This window comes from Eriocheir sinensis, chromosome 66 (assembly GCF_024679095.1).
Source record: "Eriocheir sinensis breed Jianghai 21 chromosome 66, ASM2467909v1, whole genome shotgun sequence".
In the NCBI taxonomy this organism is placed as follows: domain Eukaryota; kingdom Metazoa; phylum Arthropoda; class Malacostraca; order Decapoda; family Varunidae; genus Eriocheir; species Eriocheir sinensis.
This window is the reverse complement of record NC_066574.1, coordinates 7,494,269-7,521,749: the sequence shown is the minus strand read 5'-3', so window position 1 is coordinate 7,521,749 and position 27,481 is coordinate 7,494,269. Positions and strand designations below refer to the sequence as shown.

Here is a 27,481-nt window from a genome sequence, read left to right as displayed (position 1 = left end):
TTAGTTATAGATTGCAATAACAACAGCACCAAAAAGACAGGCATACAATTTAATAAAAAGAAATGACTAGAAAATATAAGGAACGAAAAATAGATTACTTAGTTATAGACTGGAATAAGAAAAGTACTAAAAAAGAAAAGCATAGAAGTTAATAAAAAGAAATAACTAGAAAAATATAGGAAAAAAAAAATATTAATTACTTATAGATTGGAATAAGAAAAGTACCAAAAAAGACGAGCATAGAAGTTAATAAAAAGAAATACCTGGAAAAATAAGGAAAGAAGAATAGATTGGTTAGTTATAAATTGGAATAAGATAAGCATTAAAAAAGACAGGCGTAGAAGTTAATAAAAGAAATACATCGAAAATAAGGAACGAAGAATAGATTAGTTAGTTATAAATTGGAATAAGAAAAGCACTAAAAAGACGAGCACAGAGGTTAATAAAAGAATTAACTAGAAAATAAGGAACGAAGAATAGAATAATTAGTTATAGATTGAAATAAAGAAAAGTAGCAAAAAGACGAGCATAGATGTTAATGAAAAGAAATAAATAGAAAAATATAGAAAGAAAAATAGATTAGTTAGTTATAAATTGGAATAAGAAAAGCACCTAAAAAGACAAGCATAGAGGTAAATAAAAAGAAATACCTGGAAAAATAAGGAACGAAAAATAGATTAGTTAGTTATAGATTGGAATAAGAACATCACCAAAAAGACGAGCATAGAGGTTATTAAAAAGAAATACCTGGAAAAATAAGGAAAGAAGAATAGATTAGTTAGATTATAAATTTTAATAAGAAAAGCACTAAAAATGACAGGCATACAAGTTAATAAAAAAATACCTCGAAAATATAAAGAACGAGGAATAGATTAGTTAGTTATAAATTGGAATAAGAAAAATACCAAAAAGACGAGCATAGAAGTTAATGAAAAGAAATACCTGGAAAAATAAGGGAAGAATAGATTAGTTAGTTATAGATTGCAATAAGAACAGCACCAAAAAGACAAGCATACAAGTTAATAAAAAGAGATGACTAGAAAATATAAGGAACGATGAATAGATTAGTTAATTAAATAATAAAAAGAAATACGTGGAAAATTAATGAGGGAGTAGATTAGTTAGTTATAAAGTGGAATGAGAAAAGAACCAAAAAAGACAAGCATACAAAATAATTATAAAAAAGTAAATAGATAAAAATAAGGAGCAAAAAATAGATTAATTATTTATAGATTGGAATAAGCAAAGAACCAAAAAAGACAAGCATAGAAGTTAATAAAAGAAATACCTCGAAAATAAGGAACGAAGAATAGATTAGTTACTTATAAATTGGAATAAAAAAAGCACTAAAAAAGACAAGCATATAAGCTAATGAAAAGAAATAACTAGAAAAATAAGGAACGAAGGATAGATTAGTTAGTTATAAATTGGAATAAAAAAAGCACTAAAAAAGACAAGCATACAAGTTAATGAAAAGAAATAACTAGAAAAATAAGGAACGAAGGATAAATTAGTTAGTTATAGATTGGAATAAGAAAAGAACCAGAAAAGACAAGCATACAAGTTAATAAATATAAATAACTAGAAAAATAAGGAACGAAGGATAAATTAGTTAGTTATAGATTGTAATAAGAAAAGTACCTAAAAAGACGAGCATAGAAGTTAATGAAAAGAAATACCTGGAAATATAAGGAAAGAAGAATAGATTAGTTAGTTACAAATTGGAATAAGAAAAGCACTAAAAAAGACAGGGGTAGAAGTTAATGGAAAGAAACAAGAAGAAAAAAAGGAACGCAAAATAGATAAGTTAGTTATAGATTGGAATAAGAAAAGCACAAAAACGACAAGCGTAGAAGTTATTGAAATTAAATAACTAGAATAATAAGGAACGAAGAATAGATTAGTTAGTTATAAATTGGAATAAGAAAAGTACCAAAAAGACTGGCATAGAAGTTAATAAAAGAAATAACTAGAAAAATAAGGAAAGAAGAATATATTAGTTACTTTTAGATTGGAATAAGAACAGCACCAAAAAAGACAGGCATAGAAGTTAATAAAAAGAAGTAAGTAGAAAAATAAGGAACGAAGAATAGATTAGTTATTTATAGATTGGAATAAGAAAAGAACCAAAAGACAAGCTCAAGTTAATAAAAAATAATTAAAGAAAGAAGAATAGATTAGTTACTTAATAAATTGGAATGGGAAAAGCACCAAAAGACGAGCATAGAAGTTAATAAAATAAATAGAAAAATAAGGAACGAAGAATAGATTAGTTAGCTATAGATTGGAATAAGAAAAGCACCAAAAAGACTAGCATAGAAGTTAATAAAAGAAATAACTAGAAAAATAAGGAAAGAAGAATAGATTAGTTAGTTATAGATTGGAATAAGAACAGCACATAAAAAGACAGGCATAGAAGGTAATAAAAAAATAAGTACAAAATATGGAAAGAAGAATAGATTAGTTAGTTATAAATTGGAATAAGAAATGCACTAAAAAGACGAACGAAGAATAGATTAGTTAGTTATAGATTAGAATAAGAAAAGTACCAAAAAGACGAGCATAAAAGTTGATAAAAAGAAATAACTAGATAATATAAGGAACGAGGAATAGATTAGTTAGTTATAGATTGGAATAAAAAAAGAACCAGAAAGACAAGCATAAAAGATAATAAAAAGAAATAACTAGAAAATATAAGGAAAGAAAAAAAGATTAGTTAGTTATAGATTGGAATAAAAAAAAGGACCAAAATGACGAGCATAGAAGTTCATGAAAAGAAGTAAATAGAAAAATAAGAAAAGTACCAAAAAGAAAATCATAGAAGTTAATCAAAAGAAATAGCTAGAAAATATAAGGAAATAAAAATAGAATAGTTACTTATAAATTAGAAAAAGAAAAACACTAAAAAAGACAAGCATACAAGTTAATGAAAAGAAATAACTAGAAAAATAAGGAACGAAGAATAGATTAGTTAGTTATAGATTATAATAAAGAAAAGTACCAAAAGACGAGCATAGAAGTTAATAAAAAGAAGTAAATAGAAAAATATGGAAAGAATAAGAAAAGCACCAAAAAAGAAAAGCATAGAAGTTAATTAAAAGAAATAATTAGAAAATATAAGGAAAGAAAAATTGATTAGTTAGTTATAAATTGGAATAAGAAAAACACTAAAAAAGACAGGCATAGAAGTTAATAAAAAAAATACCTGGAAAATATAAGGAACGAAGAATAGATTAGTTAGTTATATATTGCAATAAGAACAGCACCAAAAAGACAGCATACAAGTTAATAAAAAGAAATGACTAGAAAATGTAAGGAACGAAGAATAAATTACTTAGTTATAAATTGGAATAAGAAAAGTACCAAAAAGACAGGAATAGAAGTTATTGAAAAGAAATACCTTGAAAAATAAGGGAAGAATAGATGAAGTAGTTATAAATTTGTATAAGAAAAGCACCAAAAAGACGAGCATAGAAATAATAAAAAGAAATACCTGGAAAAATAAGGAAAGAATAGTTTAGTTAGTTATAAATTGGAATAAGAAAAGCACCAAAAAGACAAGCATACAGGTAAATAAAAAGAAATAACTGGAAAAACAAGGAAAGAATAGATTATTTAGTTATAAATTGGAATAAGAAAAGTACCAAAAAGAAGTTAATAAAAAAATAACAAGAAATTATAAGGAAAGAAAAATAGATTAGTTAGTTTTAGACTGGAATAAGAAAAGCACTAAAAAAGACGGGCATAAAAATTAATGAAAAAAAATAACTAGAAAAGATAAGGAACGAATAAAAGATTAGTTAGTTATAAATTGGAATAAGAAAAGCACTAAAAAGACGAGCATAGAGGTTAATAAAAGAAATAACTAGAAATATAATGAACAAAGAATAGATTAGTTAGATATAGACTGGAATAAGAAAAGTACCATAAGACGAGCATAGAAGTTAATGAAAGAAATAACTAGAAAAATAGGAAAAAAATCTTTAGTTAGTTATAGATTGGAATAAGATCAGCACCAAAAAGACGAGCATAGAAGTTAATAAAAAGAAATAACTAGAAATATAAGGAACCAAGAATAAATTAGTTAGTTATAGATTGGAATAAGAAAAGCACCAAAAAGGCAAGCACAGAAGTTAATAAAAAAAAATAACTACAAAAATATAAGGAAAGAAAAATAGATTAGTTATTTATTTATTGGAATAAGAAAAGTACAAAAAAGACAGGCATAGAAGTTTATAATAAGAAATACCTGGAAAAATAAGGAACGCAGAATAGATTAGTTAGTTATAGATTGCAATATGAACAGCACAAAAAAGACAGCACACAAGTTAAAAAAAAAAAGAAATGACTAGAAAATATAAAGACCGAGGAATATATTACTTAGTTATAAATTGGAACAAGAAAAGTAACAAAAAGACGAGCAAAAAAGTTAATGAAAAGAAATACCTGGAAAAGTAAGGAAAGAATAGATTAGTTAGTTATAGATTGGAATGAGAAAAGAACCAAAAAGACTAGCATAGGGGTTAATGAAAAGAAATAACAAAAAATATAAAGAACGAAGAATTGATTAGTTAGTTATAGATTGGAATAAGAAAAGCACCAAAAAGACGAGCATACTAGTTCATAAAATAAATAAATAAAAAATAAAAGGAACGTAGGATAGATTATTTAGTTATAGATTGGAATAAGGAAGGTACTAAAAAGACGAGCATAGAAGTTAATGAAAAGAAGTATATAGAAAAATATGGAAAGAAGAATAGATTAGTTAGTTATAAATTGAAATAAGAAAAGCACCAAAAAAGACAAGCATACAAGTTAATAAAAAGAAATAGCTAAAAAATATAAGGAAAGAGGAATAGATTATTTAGTTATAAATAGGAATAAGAAAAGAACCCAAGGAGACAAGCATAGAAGTTAATGAAAAAAAAATTACTAGAAAAAATAAGGAAAGAATATAATAGTTAGTTATTGATTCGAATAAGAAAAGCACTAAAAAGACGAGCACAGAGGTTAATAAAAGAAATAACTAGAAAAATAAGGAACGAAGAATAGATTAGTTAGTTACAGACTGGAATAAAGAAAAGTACCAAAAAGACGAGCATAGAAATTAATGAAAAGAGATAAATAGAAAAATATGGAAAGAAGAATAGATTAGTTAGTTATAAATTGGAATAAGAAAAGCACCAAAAAGACAAGCATACAAGTTAATAAAAAAATAACTGTAAAATAAAAGGAACGAAGGATAGATTAGTTAGTTATAGATTGGAATAAGGAAGGTACTGGAAAGACGAGCATAGAAGTTAATGAAAAGAAGTAAATAGAAAAATATGGAAAGAATAATAGATTTGTTAGTTATAAATTAGAATAAGAAGAGCACCAAAAAGACGAGCATACAAGTTAATAAAAAGAAATACCTGGAAAATGTAAGGAACGAAGGATAGATTAGTTAGTTATAGATTGGAATAAGGAAAGTACTAAAACAACGAGCATAGAAGTTAATGAAAAGAAGTAAATAGAAAAATATGGAAAGAAGAATAGATTAGTTAATTATGAATTGGAATAAAAAAAGCACCAAAAAAGACAGGCATGCAAGTTAATAAAAAGAAATAGCTAGAAAATAAAAGGAACAAAGGATAGATTAGTAAGTTATAGATTGGAATTAGAAAAGTACCAAAAAGACAAGCATACAAGTTAATGAAAAGAAATAACTAGAAAATATAAGGAAAGAAAAATAGATTAGTTATTTATATATTGGAATAAGAACAGCACCAATAAGACAAGCAAAGAAGTTAATGAAAAGAAGTAAATAGAAAAATAAGGAACGCAGAATAGATTAGTTAGTTATAGATTGGAGTAAGAAAAGCACAAAAAAGACAAGCATACAAGTTAATAAAAAGAAATACCTGGAAAATATAAGGAACGAAGAATAGATTAGTTTAGTTATAGATTGCAATAAGAAAAGTACCAAAAAGACAAGCCTAGATGTTAATTAAAAGAAATGACTAGAAAATATAAGGAACGAAGAATAGATTACTTCGTTGTAAATTGGAATAAGAAAAGCACTTCTGTCGCTGCATTCATCGTCAACAAACGAAAACCCTTATGCATTATCCCAACTACAATAAAAAAAATTACTGATGACCTCTGATGGCCTCTTGCAGACTCTTTATGTTCTTACGTGTGTGTGTGTGTGTGTGTGTGTGTGTGTGTGTGTGTGTGTGTGTGTGTGTGTGTGTGTGTGTATGTGTGTTTCGGGCACTCATCAATAATTTTTTTATTGTAGTTGGGATAATGCATAAGTGTTTTCGTTTGTTGACGATGAATGCAGCGTTAGAAATAAGGAAACGAAAAATAGCCTAATTCACCACGAGCGGCGGCAGGCAGGCGGCCAGGCATCGGGCAGTCATGCGTCGTCGCTGTTCACATCCTTAGAAACCATTCTGTGTTATGCTCATGTCACGTTTTATCTATAATCTGATCGCACCATAGCGTTCAGGAGACTTTGCTCTATAAGATGACAGTGACAGAGACAGTGACAGATACAGAGAGAGAGAGAGAGAGAGAGAGTCATAGCTCTGAATCATCGGCAGGCAATAGGAGATGGTATCCCTATATAGATCCACTCCTGTATTCCCTTGGCTTCCCAGAACACGCGTTTCCTATCGTCTTTACTTTTTATATTTTGACTTTTTTGATGGACTGGATTTATTTTTTTCTTTCCTAATCCTTCTCCATCCCTTAGGCACACATAGAGGCCCCTCCTGTGTGTGTGTGTGTGTGTGTGTGTGTGTGTGTGTGTGTGTGTGTGTGTGTGTGTGTGTGTGTGTGTGTGTTTTATTAGTCTTATTTCTAATGGTGTTTTCTTCTTTCATCTCTCTCTCTCTCTCTCTCTCTCTCTCTCTCTCTCTCTCTCTCTCTCTCTCTCTCTCTCTCTCTCTCTCTATCTGTTTCTCTCTCTCTATCTCTCTCTCTCTCTCTCTCTCTCTCTCTCTCTCTCTCTCTCTCTCTCTCTCTCTCTCTCTCTCTCTCTCTCTTTTCCAGCGTTTCTTCCTTCTCTCTCTCTCTCTCTCTTACTTTCGTTCGTACATTTGTTCCTTCATTCCTTCCTTCTTTGTTTCTTTCATACTGTCCTTTCTTCCTTTCTTCCTCCCTTCCTTCCTTCCTTCTTTCCTTCCCTTCCCTTCCCTTCCCATCCTTTCCTCTCCCTTTCCTTCCTTCCTTCCTTCCTCTCTCCTTCCCTCCTTTTCTTCCCTTTCCTTCCCTTCCCCTTCCCTTTACTTCCCTTTCCTTCACTTCCCTTCCCTTCCCTTTCCTTCCCTTCCCTTTGCTTCCCTTTCCTTCACTTCCCTTCCCATCCTTTTCATTCCCTTTCCTTCCTTCCTTCCTTCCTTCTTTCCTCTCTCCCTCCCTCCTTTCCTTCCCTTCCCCTTTCCTTTCCTTCACTTCCCTTCCCATCCTTTCCATTCCCTTTCCTTCCTTCCTCCCCCCCTCCCTCCTTTCCTTCCCTTCCCCTTCCCTTTCCTTCCCTTCCCTTCCTATCCTTTCCATTCCCTTTCCTTCCTTCCTCCCTCCCTCCCTTCCTCCCTCCATTCATCCCGATATACTCCATTCATGCCGATATCTCCTCTTCCTCCTCCTCCTCCTTCACTAATGTATCTTCCTCTACTTCCTCTGTAAAATTCATCACCTCTTTACTGCCCTGCTAATATTTGGGTTCCTCGCTATTTCAAGCCGCTTCGACGGAATTCCTGGGGCGAGATTCTATTTTTAAACTTCGTGGTATTAACCTTCATAACACCTTACCTTAACATCGGTCTTCCAACACCTGTCCATCTGCCTTACCTGTCCATTCATACCTGTCTCTACTATCCTTTTTCTCTCTGTCTTATCTGTTCATTCCTACCTGTTCATACTATCCTTTCCCTCTCTGTCTCACCTGTCCATTCTTACCTGTTCATACTATCCTTTCCCTCTCTGTCTCACCTGTCCATTCTTACCTGTCCCTACTATACTTTCTCCCCTTAAGCCATCCCGTCATCTGGTTCTGTCACTTACCTGTCGTTTTACCTTTCCTGCAAGTGTTGGCTATTTCATCTATTGCTCTTTTTTTTTCTTCAATCACCTGTTGTTGTTGTTGTTTTTTGTTTGTTTGTTTCTTGGTCCTGCCCTTCATCTCCACCTCCTGTCTACTACATCTGTTTCCTCCTAAGTTATCTTATCTTTCCCCTCCTTCCTTCTATACGTCTTTCCCATCCCTAATCTTTATCACACTCCTCTTCCCATCTTTTTCCTTCTTACCTTCTCAGTTTTCTTCTCTTCCTCAGTTCTCTTTCTTTCCATTCCTCTTCTTTTCTCTTCTTTATCTTTTCCTCGCCTCTGTTCCTTTCCCCTCCTTCCTTCTATTCGTCTTTCCTTTCCCTAATCTTTATCACACTTTTTCCCATCTTTTTCCTTCTTACCTTCTCAGTTTTATCTTTTTCTCACTCTTCTTCTTTCCACTCCTCTTCCGTCTTTCCTCCCACTAATCTCTATTCCAATCACTTCCATTCCCTCAAAAAGAATATCCTCCTCCCCCCTTCCCCCCCTCTTCTCGTCACCCCCGAAGTAGGACCGATTGGCTATTCCTGTCCTCTAATGACCCACGATTATCGGTGTCTGTCTGTTCCTTTATCCAGCAGTATGTCTTCTCATTTACCTGTCTCTGTATCTTTCTGTGTGTCTGTCTTCCTGAATTTCTCTCTGGTTGGGTGTCTGTTTGTCTTTCTGTATGGGTGCATTTATGTCTTTAATTGTGTCTGTATGTCTGTTTCTATCTGTCTGTCTCTCTGTGTTTCCCTTCCTGTCTTTCTCTTTTTTGTGGCCGTACTCCTGTCTTTTTGTGTATCTGTCAGTCCGTCTATCGTGCTGTCCTCTCTGTCTGTCTGTACGTATGCCTGTCTTCCTATCTATCTCCCTGTCTGTCTGTTTCTCTACCGCGATGATCTATTTCAACAACCTCCTGCCCTTCCTTGCAGAGTGTGGCGGGGAGGTCAAGGTCGAGGGGTCAGATCAGATCAAGTCACCGTTCTACCCCGACACGTACGGCCCCAACGTGACCTGCCAGTGGAAGTTGACCCCGCCGCCTGGCCACCTGTTGCACCTGCTAATTACGAGGCTGAAGCTTGACGCCGGTGACTCCCTACAGGTGTGTGTGGGGGGGGGAGGGGGATGGAGAGGGGGAGTTGTGTATGGGATGGTATGAGTAAGGAGGGGGGGGGAGCGCATTTGTGTGTGGGGGGGTGGGATGGAGAGGGGGGGAGATGTGTATGGGGTGGTATGAGTAAGGAGGGGGAGGGAGCGCATTTGGGGGGTCATTTGCGGTACTGAGAGTAGTGTTTGAGTACGGAAGGAGTACATATTTTTATTTTTGTTTATTTTTGTTTATTTTCATTTATTTGTTATTTATTTATTTTATGTGAATGTGTGTGTGCGTGTGTTTGTATGTCTGTCTGTCACTCTGTCCGTGTACGAGTAAAAGAGAAAGGGAGATAAAAAAAAAAAAAGAAAGACATAAAGAGAAAAAAAAAAGAGAAAGCAAGATCAAGCAAAAAAAATTATGAAATTGAAACAAAGTTGGAAAAAAGAAATCAAATAGACGAGAATGACCCTGGAAAACAGAAATCAGACAGACCAAAGAAAATACCCAAAACCAAAGGCGTTGAGGAGATTACGAAGATGGAGACAAACACGATGACTCGACCTCTGATGACACTGATAAGGAAGACGAAGAGACGCTTTAAGCAGGCCACTCTTCTTCTTCCTCCTCCTCCTCTTCCTCCTCCTCCTTCTCCTCCTCTTCCTCTTCCTCCTCCTCCTCCTCTTTATTCCCTCTCCATCCCTCAGTATTCCTCTAGTTACAGTGTGTCCTCCAATTCCAATTTCCAGTAATCTTGTCAAAAAAAAAAAGATGAAAAAATTATCTAAGTGTAAGGTCATTCCTCTTTTTCCTCCTCCTCTTCCTCTTCTTCCTCTTCCTCCTCCTCTTTATTCCCTCTCCATCGCTCAGTATTCCTCTAGTTACAGTATGTCCTCCAATTCCAATTTCCAGTAATCTTGTTAAAAAAAAGATGGAAAATTGAGACAAGTATAATTAATCCGCTAGTGAAGTATAGAATGCTTATTGATTTTCCATTTCGCTCATCTTCATACCTCGGCCAAATAAGGTGTTTTTTTTTTATTTCTCTAATGTAAGTTCTAATTGTGTGTTTCCAAATTAGGTTTTTTTTTCTTTCCTAGATATAAGTTCTAATTGTATATGTTGTGTCCAAATTAGGTTTTTTTTTTTCCTTCCCCTGATATAAGTTCTAATTGTATGTGTCGAATTTAGGTGGCTTTTTTTCCTTTCCCTGATGTAAGCTCTAATTGTATGTGTCGAAATTAGGTGGGGGGTTTTCCTTCCCCTGATATAAGTTCTAATTGTATGTGTCGAAAATAGGGTGGGTTTTCCCTTCCCCTTATATTATTCTATGTGTATGTGTGTCGAAAAAATTTGGGGGGTTCCTCCCCTTCCCTGATATAAGTTCTAATTGTATGTGTCAGAATTAGGGTGGGGGGTTTCCTTCCCCTAATAAGCTCTAATTGTATGTGTCGAAATTAGGTGGGGGGTTTTCCTTCCCCTGATATAAGTTCTAATTGTATGTGTCGAAATTAGGTGGGGGGGTTTCCTTTCCCTGATATAAGTTCTAATTGTATGTGTCGAAATTAGGTGGGGGGTTTTCCTTCCCCTGATGTAGGTTCTAATTGTAAGTGTCCAAATAGACGAATGTTTATGATCGAATCGGCAATCACCTCTTATTGAATTGGAGAGCATGTCGTCTTACCCTATTACCCTCCACGTTCATTCCTAATCCCCTTCCCTATTATTTGTCCCTAAATATGTCTTATCAAATTGGAGAGCATACCATGTGTCTCTTACCCTATTTCTTCTCCACTTTCTCTTCTCCTTTTCTGTTATATCTTCCTTCCTAAACATTTATATAAACTCTCCCTATTTCCAGTTACACGAGTTCACCTTTAGATCTTTTTTTTCTTCGTTGTCTTCTTCTTCACCACCCCATCCTAGGCATTTCCATATTATTTTCTCAACATCTCCATAGGCCTGCTTCTTTATCCCTATCTCTTAATGATCATCTATATCCAGACACTTATCTCCCCTCCTTCACATCCGCTCCCCCTTCCCTTCCTTGTTCCACTTGCCTTTCACTATTCCTCAGCATCCACTTTCCCTTCACCGTCTCATCTGTCTTTTCCTCAGCTGACATTTAAACCCCCTTCATTGCCTTCCTTCCTCCTCATCCTCATCCTTCTCGCCTCACCCATTATCCACCTCCTGAAGATTCCCTCCCTGATGCTCACCGTTTAGGGCCATTTAAATCGCGCCCCAGTGGAAACGAGAATAGCGAGAGAAGAAAAGCCTCGAGCCCTTCCGTTAGTTTCGATCCATTAGTGAGTCTAAAACTGTGAATGTCAGGATTTGGCGAGGATTATAGTGAGATGCCGCCTCTTTGTTGTTGTTGTTGTTGTTGTTGTTGTTGTTGTTGTTGTTGTTGTTGTTGTTGTTGTTGTTGTGCTGAATTATCTTACTGAAAAGAGATGGAGTCAATAATATTATGTGTGGAATCAATAAATTTGTTCTCTTATGTTCATTTCTGTTCTCTCTCTCTCTCTCTCTCTCTCTCTCTCTCTCTCTCTCTCTCTCTCTCTCTCTCACACACACACACACACACACACACCGTCAATCAGTCAGTCTTTACGGTAAGCTACATCCATTTCTGGTCTCAACAATAAATCTGATCAGCCGGGTCCTTCCCTTCTCGCACTCCGCCTCGCATTAAAAGTTGAAGCCGAAAAAGTTGAAAGCCGAGTTGATTTCGGTGTTTATTACTTTTCAGCCGGTGGAATTAATCGCGTCATTCCCTCCCTCGAGCTGCCCCCTTGCCTACCCACCTACCCACCTACCCACCTACCCCCCATGTCCACCCACCTGCCTGCCTGCTCCGATAATGAAGTGATCGAAGCTATTTTTTTATTATCTCTCTCTCTCTGTCTCTCTCCCTTACCTATTTTGATCCTAACGTCATTATAGGTGTTGCACTATTGAACACACAACCTCACACTGACGAGGTACTAACAAGGGGCTGTATTAAGAGTTTGAAAGTTAAATTTAGGTTTTAAAAAAGACATTCCATCTAAGTTTCCTCCTAACTTCTAGAAATCGCGAGTTTAATGCTAGAGTTCCTGAAAAGTCGCCGAAGATGCAAAGGTCTCCCGGGGGAGGGTCTACTTCTTGGCGTAAAAACTGGGTTGGTTGGTTTATTTCAGGCATATGGTTGACAGTCAGAACAAGACATATCATCCTTAATACTCAAGCATATACGTAAATGTCTTGATTAATTCCAGTAAACCTTCTAAACCTTATTTTTTTTTTGTTATATAGCCTAAAATTGAGGCTATAATAATAAAAACCAAGCTTCTACATGACAAAAATAATGTAATTCGCTCCCCCTTCCAAAAGTGAGGTAATGGACGCTACTAGGAGAAGAGAGCTTAGTACCCCTTGTTGAGAAAAAGCTACAAGTATTCACGGCCCTACATAATTATCTAAATTTTGCGTGTAATCTTTGTAGCTGGGTTTTCCTCTACCAATAAAAGTCATGTTACTATAACCAGGTGACGTCGGCAGGTGAGGTACGGAAAAAAAATACAGGTAAACATTTCCTTAAGAGGAGAATGAAGTTTTGAAAATGGAAAAGGTGAGATGAGACGGTGACGGAAAAATGGAAGCTGAAGAAGAAGTGAAGAAGAGTGAAAGGCAAAAGGGGAAAAAGGATTGAAAGGGAAAGGGGATGCGAAGGAGGGGAAAGAAGTGTCTGGATATAAAAAAAAAATCACTAAGTACAAGGATATTCAACGCTGGAAATTAAGAAGCAGTTGAAAATAAATTAAGTCACTAATGGAGAGGAGAATAAAGGAAGAATAGAAGCTGAAGGATAAGAGAAGGACGAAAGGGGTGAGAGGTGAGGATGAGAGAACAGAAAGAAAGAGAAAAAGAAAAAAAACAGGAGAAAGAAGAACAGATAAGGGAGGAAAAGACAAATAAGAAGAGAAATGATGAAGAGAAATGAGCGGGAGAGGAGGAAGGAAGGAGAAAAGAGAAATGAAATAAAGAGAGAGAGAGAGAGAGAGAGAGAGAGAGAGAGAGAAGAGAGGAGAAGAGAGAGGGTGAAGAAGAGAGAAAGAGAGAAGAGAGAGAGAGAAGAGAAGAACAGTGATCGAAAAAAAAGGAAGAAGGAAGGAAGAGAAAAATATTGAAGAATAGGAAAGGAAGAAGAGATAGAACTAGTAAAATGGAAGAAAAGGAAGGAAGAGAAGAAGGGAGGTCAGAGGAGAAGGAGAGAGAGGGAGTACGATACGAGGGAGAGAGAGAGGGAAGGGAGGGAGAGTTTTATTAATGCCAACGCAACCTTCCATCAGAGGCCATTAGTACCAGATGCAATACTCAACCTTTGCCAGAATGACTTAGTGAATGGAAAGGGGGAAGAGGGAGTGACAGGGAGTGAATGGAACCGGGGGGGACGATGTGGCAGGGAGTGAATGGAACAGGGGGAGACGATGTGACAGGGAGTGAATGGAACAGGGGGAGACGATGTGACAGGGAGAGAATGGAATGAGGGGAGGATGTGGCAGGGAGTGAATGGAACAGGGGGAGACGATGTGACAGGGAGAGAATGGAATGAGGGGAGGATGTGGCAGGGAGTGAATGGAATGGGGGAGAGGGTGTGACAGGGAGAGAATGGAATGGGGGGAGGATGTGGCAGGGAGTGAATGGAATGGGGGAGACGATGTGACAGGGAGTGAATGGAATGGGGGGGAGACGATGTGACAGGGAGTGACAGGGAGTGAATGGAAGAGGGGGAGACGATGTGACAGGGAGGGAGAGAAAGGGAAAATACAGAGGAGCAAGGGGTTGGGAGGCGCAGGAAGCAGGGAGGAAGAGAATACGGAAAACACAGCAGGAAGGGAAGAAATATGGAGTAGGAGGAAATGATGGAGGCGTAAGGAAAGGGAAGGAGAGGAAGGGATCAATAAGGAGAATGGATGATAGTACATTGCATCTAAGTGGAGGTGTATAAGTGATTAGATTGTCTTAACAAGGGTTCTGATGATAAAAGAGTGGGATTGAACTCTGCTGTAAGAAGTGGAAGGAAGAGAGACAGGTAAGGAAAGGAGAGGAAAAATAGGGCAGGTGGAGGAGGAGATAAAGACAGCGGGGTGGAGGTGGAGGTGATGGCGTGGATATAGTAAACGACAAAAGGGAGGTCAGCATTGGTAGGGGATGTAAGGGGAACGTGAATAGCCATAGATCAGATTGGCGGAGGTTTGCGGTGTGTAAATAGGCCAGGAAAAGGGAATATAAGAGTGAGTTAGTTTTCTTTTTTCTAGTAAGCAGTAACAACAGAGGTAGCAATAGTAGTAGTAGTAGTAGTAGTAGTAGTAGTAGTAGTAGTAGTAGTAGTAGTAGTAGTAGTAGTAGTAGTAGTAGTAGTAGTAATAGTAGTAGTAGTAGTAACACCATTAACAAAAATAACACCATCATATATATTTTTACAACACTACCCAAAATACACACCTCGTCACGTAATAAAGAAAGAAAAATAAAAAGATAAAGATAAATGCTATGTAATGCAGATAACACCACCATCACCACCACCACCACCACGCAAATAACTCTTTAAAGGGCGCAAGGCGAGGGATGACAAACGATAATTCCTGTAATGAACGCGTCGTGGTGGTGTGTCTGTGGAGGGAGGGGGAGGGGGAAGGGGGGGCAAGGGAAGAAAGGGGGGGTGGGGGGCAGCGTGTGTTAATCTTCCTATTTGTGTTCCAGTGTAATCCTTTATTAAGTCAACGTGTGTCATTAGTAAAAGGCGTTGATTATGTGTCCGAGTGTGTGTGTGTGTGTGTGTGTGTGTGTGTAATTGCTCTATTAGGGATTGAGAAGAAAGGTTAATGACGTCACGAGGATGGACCAGCAATTAGGGGTCATCACACCACATTTACGTAAACCTGTGCGTGTGTGTGTGTGTGTGTGTGTGTGTGTGTGTGTGTGTGTGTGTGTGTGTGTGTGTGTGTGTGCAATTACGTTATTACCTCCTGCCTTTTCCTCCTGTTATGTCATTTCTAGTTAACTCGACGTCACTTTGCAGCTTTGACACCCTAACCAACATGACCTCCAGCCGTGAGCCGCTATCAGTCACGCCTCTTCACTACACAACGCCCCCTCCCACACCTGCGTTCCTTTCTGACTCCCAACTTCCTCATGAACTTCCCTTTCCTTCACTAAACTCCCTTAAAACGCCCCCTCCCATACCTGCGTTCCTTTCTGATCCCCAACTTTCACATGAACTCACACACCTCCACATATCAACCCTCACCTTCGCCTCAATCAACCCACAGGTGACGGACGGCGACAAGGACTTGAAGGTGACATGGGACCCGAGTAGCCCAGCGAGTCGCCTCCTGGAGCTGCGTCCCGACCCCTCCGTCAGCCTCTTCTTCAGTAGTGACTCGCAGCGCAACGACGGGTACTTCCTCATCAAGTACGCCGCCTGTGAGTATGAGAAGCAGTAGTAGCAGTCGAAGTAGTTGCAGTAGTAGTAGTAGTAGTTGGAGCAGGAGGAGAAGGAGGAGGAGAAGCAGGAATATGGGAAAAGTGCGAAAATTGTCATGGTTTGTTTCGGTTTTGCTTTTCCGTGAACGTTTCTGGAGACGCACCACACGCTAAAACAGATTGCTCCTTCGTGACTTTTAGTGGGGAGGGAACAGACTGCGCCCTGTTTCCTTGCTCGCTCTTTCACCTCCAATATTATACCTTCCTAAAACCCTAACCCCCATGCTCTTTTTTTTAGCTTCCACTCATACTAACCTTGTCATTTTCTTCTGCTAGTTAGATTAGACTGAAATTGTTAGTATGTTATTAAACTAGTAAAATAAATCACTTCGGTACGATATATATACATTTAAAACTCAGGGTGGGGGGTGGATTATTACTATTTCATAAAAGTAATTGAAATAGTGTCCTTTGATGTAAATTGTTATAGAAAACGCTACAGTGGTTTCAAAACATAACATTTACCGTGTGTGTGTGTGTGTGTGTGTGTGTGTGTGTGTGTGTGTGCTTGCGTCAGAGTCTCATGGCCACAATCACCTTCACCTCTCCTTTCCTCACCTCGACAGCTCTCAATACACCTGTTCTCCCTCCTTCCCTTCTCTCACACTCTCCTGTACATCCCACCCACCTCCATCTTCCCCTCTTCCCCCTATCCTCTCTCCCTCCCTAACCTCCTCACCTTTCCTTTGATTTAACACACCTGGTCTCCCTCCTTCCTACTCTCACACTCTCCTGTACACCCCACCCACCTCCATCTTCCCCTCTTCCCCCTATCCTCTCTCCCTCCCTAACCTCCTCACCTTTCCTTTCCTTCACACACCTGTTTTCCTTACCTTCGTGTGCCTCCCAAACCTTTCCCTTTCTTTCCCTTCTTTTTTATTTAATTCTCTATCACACTTTTATTACATGTTTCCTCCTTTACTCCTTCATTTGTTGACTCTCTATAGCGCCTTCTTATTGTCTTATATAGAGCGACCTTCCTTATTTTCTGACCAACACACTCCGCTAGTTTCTTTTTCTTCTCTTTCTCCTCCCCCCTTTTTTTTATGTCCTTTTTCGTCCCTATTTCTGCCTCCTCTTCCTCCTTCTTCTCTCCATCTTCATACCCGTTCTCCATCTCCCTCTGTCAGTCTCCTCCTCCTCCTCCACTTCCCTCATCCACTCTTTCTCCACCTCTTCCTCCTCTCCCCATAGTCATCCACCCTTTCGTCCACCACATCTCTCTTTCTATCCCGTCATTTTCCACCTCATCCATTCACTCCTTGCCTTCCCTTCCTGTCTCTTCCTCTCCTCTACATCTTTTAAAGTCCTTCACCACTTCCTCCTCCTCCTCGTCCGTCTCCTCATCCTCATCCTCATCCTCTCGTTTACTCATCCTCCACCTCACTCGTCACTAACACCCACCCCCTTCCCCCCTTCCCTCCAGTCACCCTCGGCAGCTGCGGGTTCGATTTGTCTCCCTGCGGATGGACCACGATGGACCCCCTTCAAGCCTGGGCCTTCCACCGTGAGTATGGGCTCCTGTTATTGTTGTTGTTGTTGTTGTGGTGGTGGTGGTGGTGTCTTATTGTAGTTGTTCATCTTTGTGTTCTTGTTTTTTTCTTTTCTTTTTTTGTGTTCTTCGTTCTCTTTTCTTGTTACTGGTTTTTTTCTCCTTTTTTTCATTTTCGTGTCTTCCTCCTCGTCCTTCTCCTTCTCCCTCCCTTCCTCTGTTACGCCCTTCCCTCACCTCTCCTTTACCTCACACCTTCTCTCCTGACCCTCGTGTGCCTCCCAAACCTTCCCCGTTCTTTCCCTTCTATTTTTTTCATTTCCTTTACTTTCCTATTTTCTTTCCTTACCTTTGTGTCCAACTTTCCTACCCTCTGATTTTCTTTTTTTCTCTCCAGCTCCATTTTCGCCACTTTCCTTCCCTTTTCTCTTTCCTGCGTCCTCTCCCTTTGTGCTGTTTTTCTCTTATTATTCCCCCCTCGGTATGCTCAGTGTGTTTATGCAGTCAGTCAGTCAGTCTATCGGTTATTTAGTCAGTCAGGAAGTCCATCAATCAGTCATGTTACATAAAAGTTTGCAGTTTATTTTTATCTAATTTGTTTGTCGCCTCCCCCGTTCCTTGCCAATAAAAAAATTTCATTGATTTCATTTAATTTATACAGCCCTTTTTTTTTCAGTCATTTTTGCTCCAATATTTTCCCGCCAATTCTTCTCCTGCTTGTATTGCGTTCTCTCACTGTTTTGAAATATCAGTTTGGGCGAGTGTTTATGTGTGCTTCTCTATCAATATGTGCCTGGTTCTTAAACTATTGGCGCCGGGTTGGAAAGGTGTTGATAAGTGTTGCAGAATTTCTATCTTTATTTTAAGGGTCATTGCGCTGTGTTTAGTGGAGCTGCTAAAATTTCAAAAGAATGGTAAAAGGAAGAGCATTATTTATTTAAGGAAATCCTCTAGTTTTATGTGTGTTCAATATGTCATGGGTAGATTTGTAACACGAAAACTAACCAGAATTTTCACTTGTAATTTCTCGAACAGCCTTCCTTCGTCTGTATTTCCTTCTTTTTAGGACACAATCTTTTAAAACTGGAACATCGAGTGGCCTCTTTAAGAAAAATGTATTACTCCTAAACCATCACTTCATTCTTTTTTGTAACGTCTAAGTTTTCGATGACGATGAACACGCTGCCAAGAAAGCTTATGATTTTCGTGTGAAGCTGCATGAAAAGACTCACTTCACGGCGTCGGTGTTTTGAGTTATTCCGTGTATATGTTTTCTATGTATTGATGGAACTGTGATTGAGAAGCCAGAAATACAGCGTGTGTGTGTGGGAGGGGTATGTGTAGGGGGGAAAAGGGGAGGGATGTAGAGCAAGGGTCGTACCGGGAACCGTCCATATGTTGCCAAAGATTGCAATGTTATGGTGGCAGTGTGCGTGTGTGTGTGTGTGTGTGTGTGTGTGCGAATGCTAATTGCGTGTACTAATTAAGTTGCACTGCATAGCGAAGATGGGAAAACACAATTATTGCCTCATTAACTGCCACCAATTCGCTTACGCAGTTGTTTTAATCCAGTGAACATTAGTGATTCCTTGTACACATGTCGCTCAAAAGTCTCAGACACATTATGAGCGACAGGAAAAGAGAATGAGCGAAAACATGTGAGACGGGCGATGCACACTGTTCAGCGAGTATGCTTTAGAGTTCAGACTGTATTTTCTCTATATATCAGTTCAAGTTTTTTTATATTTTGTGAACTCGAGCGAATCTTTGTACAGTTGTCGCTCAAAAGTATAAGACACATTATGAGCGACAGGAAAAGAGAATGAGCGAAAACATGTGAGACGGGCGATGCACACTGTTCAGCGAGTATGCTTTAGAGTTTAGACTGTATTTTCTCTATATATCAGTTCAAGTTTTTATATTTTGTGAACACGAGCGAATCTTTGTACAGTTGTCGCTCAAAAGTATGTCACGTTATGAGCGACAGGAAAAGAGAATGAGCGAAAATATGAGACGGGCGTTGGTTACTGATAAACATATATGCTGCAGACTTTATTTTCTTTGTATATCGGTTTGTGCTTTTCGCTTCATCCATGTTCTGTATCATTTCATACTGTAGACTTTATTTTCTTTGTATATCGGTTTGTGCTTTTCTCTTCATCCCTGTTTTGTATCATTTCATATAGTTTGCTGTCTGATTGTACCTACACACATATTTCTACAGCAAAGGAAGCGACTCAAGGACATAAACAAATAAACACAAAAAAAACTGCTAAGCTCTACTCCCTCAACAGGAAACAAAATGAGGGTTCAGAAGGGAAGGGAAATGAAGACCGTAACTCGCATGGCATAAACAAAAAACAAACTACTAAAAAAAACTGCTAAGCTACTCCCTCAACAGGAAACAAAATGAGGGTTCAGAAGGGAAGGGAACTGAACACCGTAACTTGACATTGGAAGGGACATTTATACAAGCGCGCACCCTCATGGAATCGTTACCAACACAAGATTTATCACTGTCTGAATCGTACACGGAACTGAGACTCGCAGAACGGCTGACCGGATCGGAGCACGTATCTCTGCTGCATCCTGGGACACATCACACAGCGTAAATAACACACTCTTTTAATGCCCGGCCCGCGTGTGTGTCGTGTTCTGCTCTTCTCGCTTTCTCTCTCTCTCTCTCTCTCTCTCTCTCTCTCTCTCTCTCTCTCTCTCTCTCCCCCCCTCAATGTAAAAAGCAGTCTGACCGTCGCTCGTCCTTCCACCCTCATCAATATCCGCTTAATGCTATATTCCATTCATTGTCTTAATTCTTTTACTATATTCCATTCATTGTTTTATCTTCTTTTACTATATTCCATTCATTGTTTTATCTTCTTTTACTCTCATTCATTTTTTTACCTTCGTTTACTATCGCTATTATCTTTTATCTATACGTGTCTATCTATATATCAGTGTGTTTAGTTCATCTGTTTATTTACTATCTACCTGTTTGTTCTTTGCTTCTTAGTTTATTCGTTATCTTCACCAATTTGTCTATTTCGTTTGTTTGTTTATTTGCCAACGTGGATTTCAGCAGGCATTTTTTGTTTTTGTTTTGGTATGGGAACAGATTTTCAAGTCCGGTTCCCCTTTCCATTTCGGTTTCTTTGAAGTCTTTATTTATTTATTTTACTTTGAGAGCGAAAAGATTAAATGATATTGCGAGGAGAGAGGAAAGAGAAGATAGGAGTGGAGTGGAAAGGAAAGAATAGGAGAGGTAGAAGAAAAAGAAGAGGAGAGAAGAGAAGAAAAGAGAAGATAAGAAAGGAAAAGGGGGAAGGAGAAGACAAGACGAGAGGAAATGGAACAACTGACCATGAAATAACCGACTCGATTCAGCTCGCCCCTTCTATGTTCGGGTGACTGAAAGGCGGACTAAACCCTTATTTGAAACTACCGACCAAGATCTCCGTCCACCTGATTGATACCGGCGCACAACACGGACCCTTAACCCGTCCGCTGCGGTTGGCATATATTCGGTTTTTACTGGTAGCCCGGTAACAGGTCTTTCTCTGCCTCTGTGGTGGATAGTGGAGTGTTTCCTATGTGGTACTGGTGTGCTGGATATCCCCTCCCAAGGTGCAGGACTTTACATTTTTCTTCATTGAATTGTAGCAGCCACTTTTTGTTCCATTCCTGTAGCTTGGTGAGGTCTGACTGTAGGAAATCCGTATTCAAGGGTTTAACATCGGAAATAGTGCAGCGCTAGAGACCTTTCAGAGCCGATGTCTTCAGAGAATTTTCATAATCATTTGGGAAGGCAAAGTAAGGAATGTTTGAACTTGCAGCGTTGCCAGATTATCGTATTCGCCACAATGTATTTATAATTTTTAAGCCTCAAAACTCTCGTACCTACACAAATAACGAAATAATATTAAAGTTTGCGTTAAAACTGTTATTTATTGATGTTTGTTTGTTTGTTTTTGCTTCAGATATCAGTCAGAAACTACGAAAATACAATACAGTGTGTACGATAATTCGGCAACGCTGGTTTGAAGGTCGGCAGATGTACCTTAAAAGTTATCTGGACTCTTCAAAACGCGTGGAGTCGACTTACGCAGGAGTCATTTTTGTGATGGCCCGGAATCCTGAGTGATGAGCCGCCGCCCCTCACAAACTTTTTCAATCTGGCGAGAATTACTCTGAAAGGCACCAAAGGCAAGGCAACTTATCATTTTGCTTGCCTCGAGACTTCCAGTAGCGTTCGTTTGATGTACCACGGATGGGCTAACTCTTAGGGTCCTTCTCTCATAGTTTGATGTACCACGGATGGGTTAACTCTTAGGGTCCTTCTCTCATAGTTTGATGTACCACGGATGGATTAACTCTTAGGGTCCTTCTCTCATAGTTTGATGTACCACGGATGGGCTAACTCTTAGGGTCCTTCTCTCATAGTTTGATGTACCACGGATGGGCTAACTCTTAGGGTCCTTCTCTCATAGTTTGATGTACCACGGATGGGCTAACTCTTAGGGTCCTTCTCTCATAGTTTGATGTACCACGGATGGGTTAACTCTTAGGGTCCTTCTCTCCTAGTTTCATTTACTCAAAGAATGTGTATGAATTGTCAAACTACAAAAAAGAACTGCACCAAATGAATGCAATCCTTTAATCCACCATAAAGAGACTGCATTCTTCCCGCTGTTATTTGGTAGTTTGTATTAATGTTACGTTTGTTCCGTCACCAAGGGCAAGTAATTCGGTGAAGCACGATGAGTTTTGTCTAGAAGTTAAATGCTAACAAGACAAGGGGTTCAGTTTGACTAACATAAAACAGAACTGTATGAAATTAATCAGAAAGGTATGAAATGAATCAGAAAGGTATGAAATGAATCAGAAAGGTATGAAATGAATCAGAAAGGTATGAAATGAATCAGAAAGGTATGAAATGAATCAGAAAGGTATGAAATGAATCAGAAAGGTATCAAATGAATCAGAAAGGTATCAAATGAATCAGAAAGGTATCAAATGAATCAGAAAGGTATGAAATGAATCAGAAAGGTATGAAATGAATCAGAAAGGTATGAAATGAATCAGAAAGGTATGAAATGAATCAGAAAGGTATGAAATGAATCAGAAAGGTATCAAATGAATCAGAAAGGTATGAAATGAATCAGAAAGGTATCAAATGAATCAGAAAGGTATGAAATGAATCAGAAAGGTATCAAATGAATCAGAAAGGTATGAAATGAATCAGAAAGGTATGAAATGAATCAGAAAGGTATCAAATGAATCAGAAAGGTATGAAATGAATTAGCAATTAAATTAGTATATTTCAATTCAATCCCAAATCTCTCATCACTCATCACAATCACTCAAAATACACTTAATGGCGATCATTAAGAAACATGATCCCCGCTGTTACCATCATTACAACGCTTACCCATGAGAGGAGTGAGTTGAGTGAAGGCTTCATGTAACTTTATTTAGGTCGGGTGTCTGAGAAGAAGAGGAGGAAGGTGGGCAGGAGAGGACCTTCATGCGAGTAACATTCCTGACAGATGGGCTCTTTTCGTGATTGGCAAGAGCTGAGTACTCGGTATAACACACATGAGAGACAGACAGATAGGCAGACGGACAGACGGACAAAGACACAGACACACAGACAAACAGACGGACAGACAGGCAGACAGACAGATAAGGTGAGAAAGGGAGAAACAGACAGACAGACAGACGAAAAAGAAAGAAAGATAAAAAGACTCTTGTTGTTTGACAGTAGAAAGGAAATGCACGAAAAATGAGGTGAAAGAGAAAACAGTGAAAAATAATCATATAATCTACCAAAAAGTGAATGATGGTAGTTGAAGCATATAAAGGAAGAAACAATTACGAGAATAAACAGACATTGATAAAATAGATTTGTCTCCTTTGCTGTAAAAAAAAACAAAAATACACATATGTAGTTGTTAACACTAAAGTATCTTCTGTTATGTTAAGATATCTAATTCATTAATCCTGATGCATTTATAGAGATGTATCGTGCTCAATCACTATCAGAAAGATTTGATTTTCGGAAGAGGGTTCAGCAGGCTTAACTAATGAATTACTTCCACTAACACAGTAATCGTATCACCTTTGAAATGTATTATGCAAACGAGAGAGAGAGAGAGAGAGAGAGAGAGAGAGACAGACAGACAGACAGACAGACAGACAGACAGACAGACAGACAGAGGGACAAAGACACAGACAGACAGACACACAGACAAACAGACAGGCAGACAGACAGATAAGGTGAGAGAGGGAGAAACGGACAGACAGACAAAAAGAAAGACAGATAAAAAGAAAGAGGAAAAGACAGGCAGACAAGCAGACAAGCAGAAAGACAGAGACAAACAAAAGGACAAACAGAGGGAGATGAAATAGGCACCGTGTCTCCGCCGGCGTTTCGTCAGTGCGAGGTGCAGGCAGGGCCGCGTATCTCAGGTAACCACACACACCTGGGGGGGGGGGGGGGTGCGTGTCGCCTGAGTGTCGCTAGGTAAACACACACACACACACACACACACACACACACACACACACACACACACACACACACACACACACACACACACACACCGTCTCCTCATCTGCCTATCTTCGTTCACCTAGAATATGATTGAAACGTTGTTGTTGTTGTTGTTGTTGTTGTTATCATTATCATTATGGTTATCATCAGTGTCATTATCATTAACAACAACTACCAACAACAACAACAACTACAGCAACAACTACAACAACAACAACAACAATAATAATAATAATAATAATAATAATAATACTGTTATCGTGAGTGTAATTAGGCACTGCTTTGTTTTAATGTTCTATTCACCGAAGGGGACGCAGAGCTCATAATGCAACACCTGCACCACAACGCAATTAATTTACACAAAGGATTATCATATTCAGAACAGGAGACTCGACCCCGCGTCACCTGCCGCACCGCCACACCTGATAACCTTCGCGCACCTCCACTGACGAGGCGTTGTTTTGAAACGTCTTTTGTTTCGCTGGTGGACAAAAGAATATCGAGTTGTAACGCTGGCCACCTGAATTCTACTCAGATGGGGGTGGGGAGGGGGGGGAGGGGGTCAGCTTTGTGTGTTTGTGTTTTTATTGGTGGATAGCGACAAAGGGATAAAGATATATAGATCAACAGACAAGAAAAGCAGACTCAGTAGGCAAATGAGCAGACCGGGAGAGAGAGAGAGAGAGAGAGAGAGAGAGAGAGAGAGAGAGAGAGAGAGAGAGAGAGAGAGAGAGAGAGAGAGAGAGAGAGAGAGAGATTTACATATATTTACATAGATTTACATAGAAAATCAGACCACACAGACCCCATGGTCCAGACTAGGTGGCCTGTCCTTAAACCTAAGTGATTCTACATTAATCAGATGGCTCAGAGAGAGAGAGAGAGAGAGAGAGAGAGAGAGAGAGAGAGAGAGAGAGAGAGAGAGAGAGAGAGAGAGAGAGAGAGAGAGAGAGAAGAAAAAAAAGAAAAAAAGAAACACATCAAGAGCCAAACATCAATAGAGATAAAAACAATCCTGCTCCCGACCACTCTGCGAAGGTAAAAGGAAGACAAGCGGGACTCATCCCCATTAGCTCCTTAAGTGTACCCAACGCTGAGCAAGGACAGAAGCGAGTGGCGGGTAAACAAGTGAAGATCGAAGACTCTGAGAGGGAGGGAGGAACAGTAGGGAAGGAGAGTGTTGTAGAAGAACGGAGACTCTGAGAAGGAGGGAGGAACAGTAGGGAAGGAGTGTTGTAGAAGAACGGAGACTCTGAGAAGGAGGGAGGAACAGTAAGGAAGGAGAGTGTTGTAGAAGAACGGAGACTCTGAGAAGGAGGGAGGAACAGTAGGGAAGGAGAGTGTTGTAGAAGAACGGAGACTCTGAGAAGGAGAGGTAGACAGTAAGGAAGGAGAGTGTTGTAGAAGAACGGAGACTCTGAGAATGTTCAATGTAGGGAAGTGCAGTATTCTGAGTGTAGGTAGGAACAACCCCTCACATAACTATTGCTTAAATGACACTCTCATAAGTAGGTCTGGGTGCGAGAGGGATTTAGGGGTCTTAGTGAGCTCTGATCTCCGTCCAAGGGCACAATGCATTCAAGCTAGAAATCGAGCTAATAGGGTACTGGGATTTATTTCAAGGAGCGTAAGCAACAGAAGCCCCGAAGTCTTCCTCAAACTATATTTAGCATTAGTTAGACCTCATCTTGACTATGCGGTTCAGTTCTGGTCACCCTACTATAGAATGGATATCAAAATGTTAGAATCGGTGCAGAGGAGGATGACTAAGATGATTCAGGGGTTGAGAAACTTGCCATACGAGGAAAGACTCAAACAGTTAAACTTGCATTCTCTAGAAAGGCGAAGGGTGCGTGGAGACATGATCGAGGTTTATAAATGGATGAAGGGCTTTAATAAGGGAGACATTCATAAGGTTTTGTTGGTAAGAGAACCGGGTAGGACACGAAGTAACGGGTTTAAACTGGATAAATTCAGATTCAACAGGGACATAGGCAAAAATTGGTTTACTAACAGGGTGGTGGATGAGTGGAATAGGCTTAGCAGTCATGTGGTGAGTGCCAATACAATTGTCACATTCAAAAATAGACTAGATAAATTCATGGACAGCGATAATAGGTGGGGTTAGATACACGGGAGCTTAGGGTCAAAGGAGCTGCCTCGTACAGGCCTACCGGCCTCTTGCAGACTCCTGCGTTCTTATGTTCTTATGTTCTTATTATTTTTTTACAGCTTAGGATACAGTTCATGGGCGTAAAGAAAAATATATAAAAAAAGCCCGCTACTTACTGCTCCTGAATAGAGGTCAAAGGAGTGTTCAAAAAGAGAGGTCAATTTCGGGAGGAGAGTGTTGTAGAAGAACGTAGACTTGAGAGGGAGAGTGTGACATTAGAGAAGGAGAAAGAACAAAGAGAGAAGGAAAGCGTTGCAGAAGGGAGTCAGGCAAAAACAAATGAAGAACGGAGACTGAAAAGGAGAGGGAGACAGTACAGAGAAGGAGAGTGTTGTAGAAGAACGTAGACTTGAGAGGGAGAGTGTGACATTAGAGAAGGAGAAATAACAAAGAGAGAAGGAATAACAATAACAAATGAAGAACGGATACTCAGAAAGGAAGAGAGAGAGAGAGAGAGAGAGAGAGAGAGAGAGAGAGAGAGAGAGAGAGAGAGAGAGAGAGAGAGACCACGAGGGGAAACTTATGCAGAAGGGGAAAAAAAGAATCTGGGAATAACAAAACTATAACGAAGACAAAGTGAAAGATAGTAGAGAGGAACAATCTATTGCAAAACGTATCAATTTGTGAGACTCGTTGTTATTTTTGTTGTTATCATCAATGTCATTATTATCATCATCATCATCATCAACAACAATAATAATGATAATAGTAATAATAACCTCTTGGGTAGCGTCATATGCCCGTGTTGCAACTAATACTAACATCATTTATTTATTTATTTATAAAAAAAAATGTATATGGTAGTCCTTGGTCTCCTTCCTCTTGCAGCCAAATGAAAAAGTTAAGTGTCTCCTCCACGCTGAAGTCATGTCCATTTCCACGCCCCTGAGTTGCTTCTGATCCGATTACGCGACGAGCCATTCACTCTGCCCTCATCACGTCCATCAGGCCCGTTATTGCTCGCTGACGGGACAATTTAACCCTTACGCTGTGAATGGCACGGATTTGGCCTTCACTGGTAGCCTGGTAACATCGAGTCCCAGGTCTTTCTCTGCCTCCGTGAAGGATAGTGGAGTGTTTCCCATGTGGTATTGGTGTGCTGGATATCCCTTCACTGGTAGCCTGGTAACATACACTCCCAGGTCTTTCTCTGCCTCTGTGGTGGATAGTGGAGTGTTTCCCATGTGGTATTGGTGTGCTGGATATCCCTTCACTGGTAGCCTGGTAACATACACCCAGGTCTTTCTCTGCCTCTGTGGTGGATAGTGGAGTGTTTCCCATGTGGTATTGGTGTGCTGGATATCCCTTCACTGGTAGCCTGGTAACATACACTCCCAGGTCTTTCTCTGCCTCTGTGGTGGATAGTGGAGTGTTTCCCATGTGGTATTGGTGTGCTGGATATCCCTTCACTGGTAGCCTGGTAACATACACTCCCAGGTCTTTCTCTGCCTCTGTGGTGGATAGTGGAGTGTTTCCCATGTGGTATTGGTGTGCTGGATATCCCTTCACTGGTAGCCTGGTAACATACACTCCCAGGTCTTTCTCTGCCTCTGT

General features: G+C 39.2%; 1 protein-coding gene across 1 annotated transcript in view; it reads left to right on the top strand.

The window, feature by feature from the left end:
• Positions 1-27,481, top strand: part of LOC126987674 (uncharacterized) — a 195,143-nt gene that overhangs the window by 90,678 nt on the left and 76,984 nt on the right. The window contains exons 10-12 of the mRNA XM_050844800.1: positions 9,015-9,184; positions 15,496-15,649; positions 17,136-17,216. Coding sequence (XP_050700757.1) covers positions 9,015-9,184; positions 15,496-15,649; positions 17,136-17,216 — 405 coding nt within the window. The remainder of the gene's footprint in view (positions 1-9,014; positions 9,185-15,495; positions 15,650-17,135; positions 17,217-27,481) is intronic.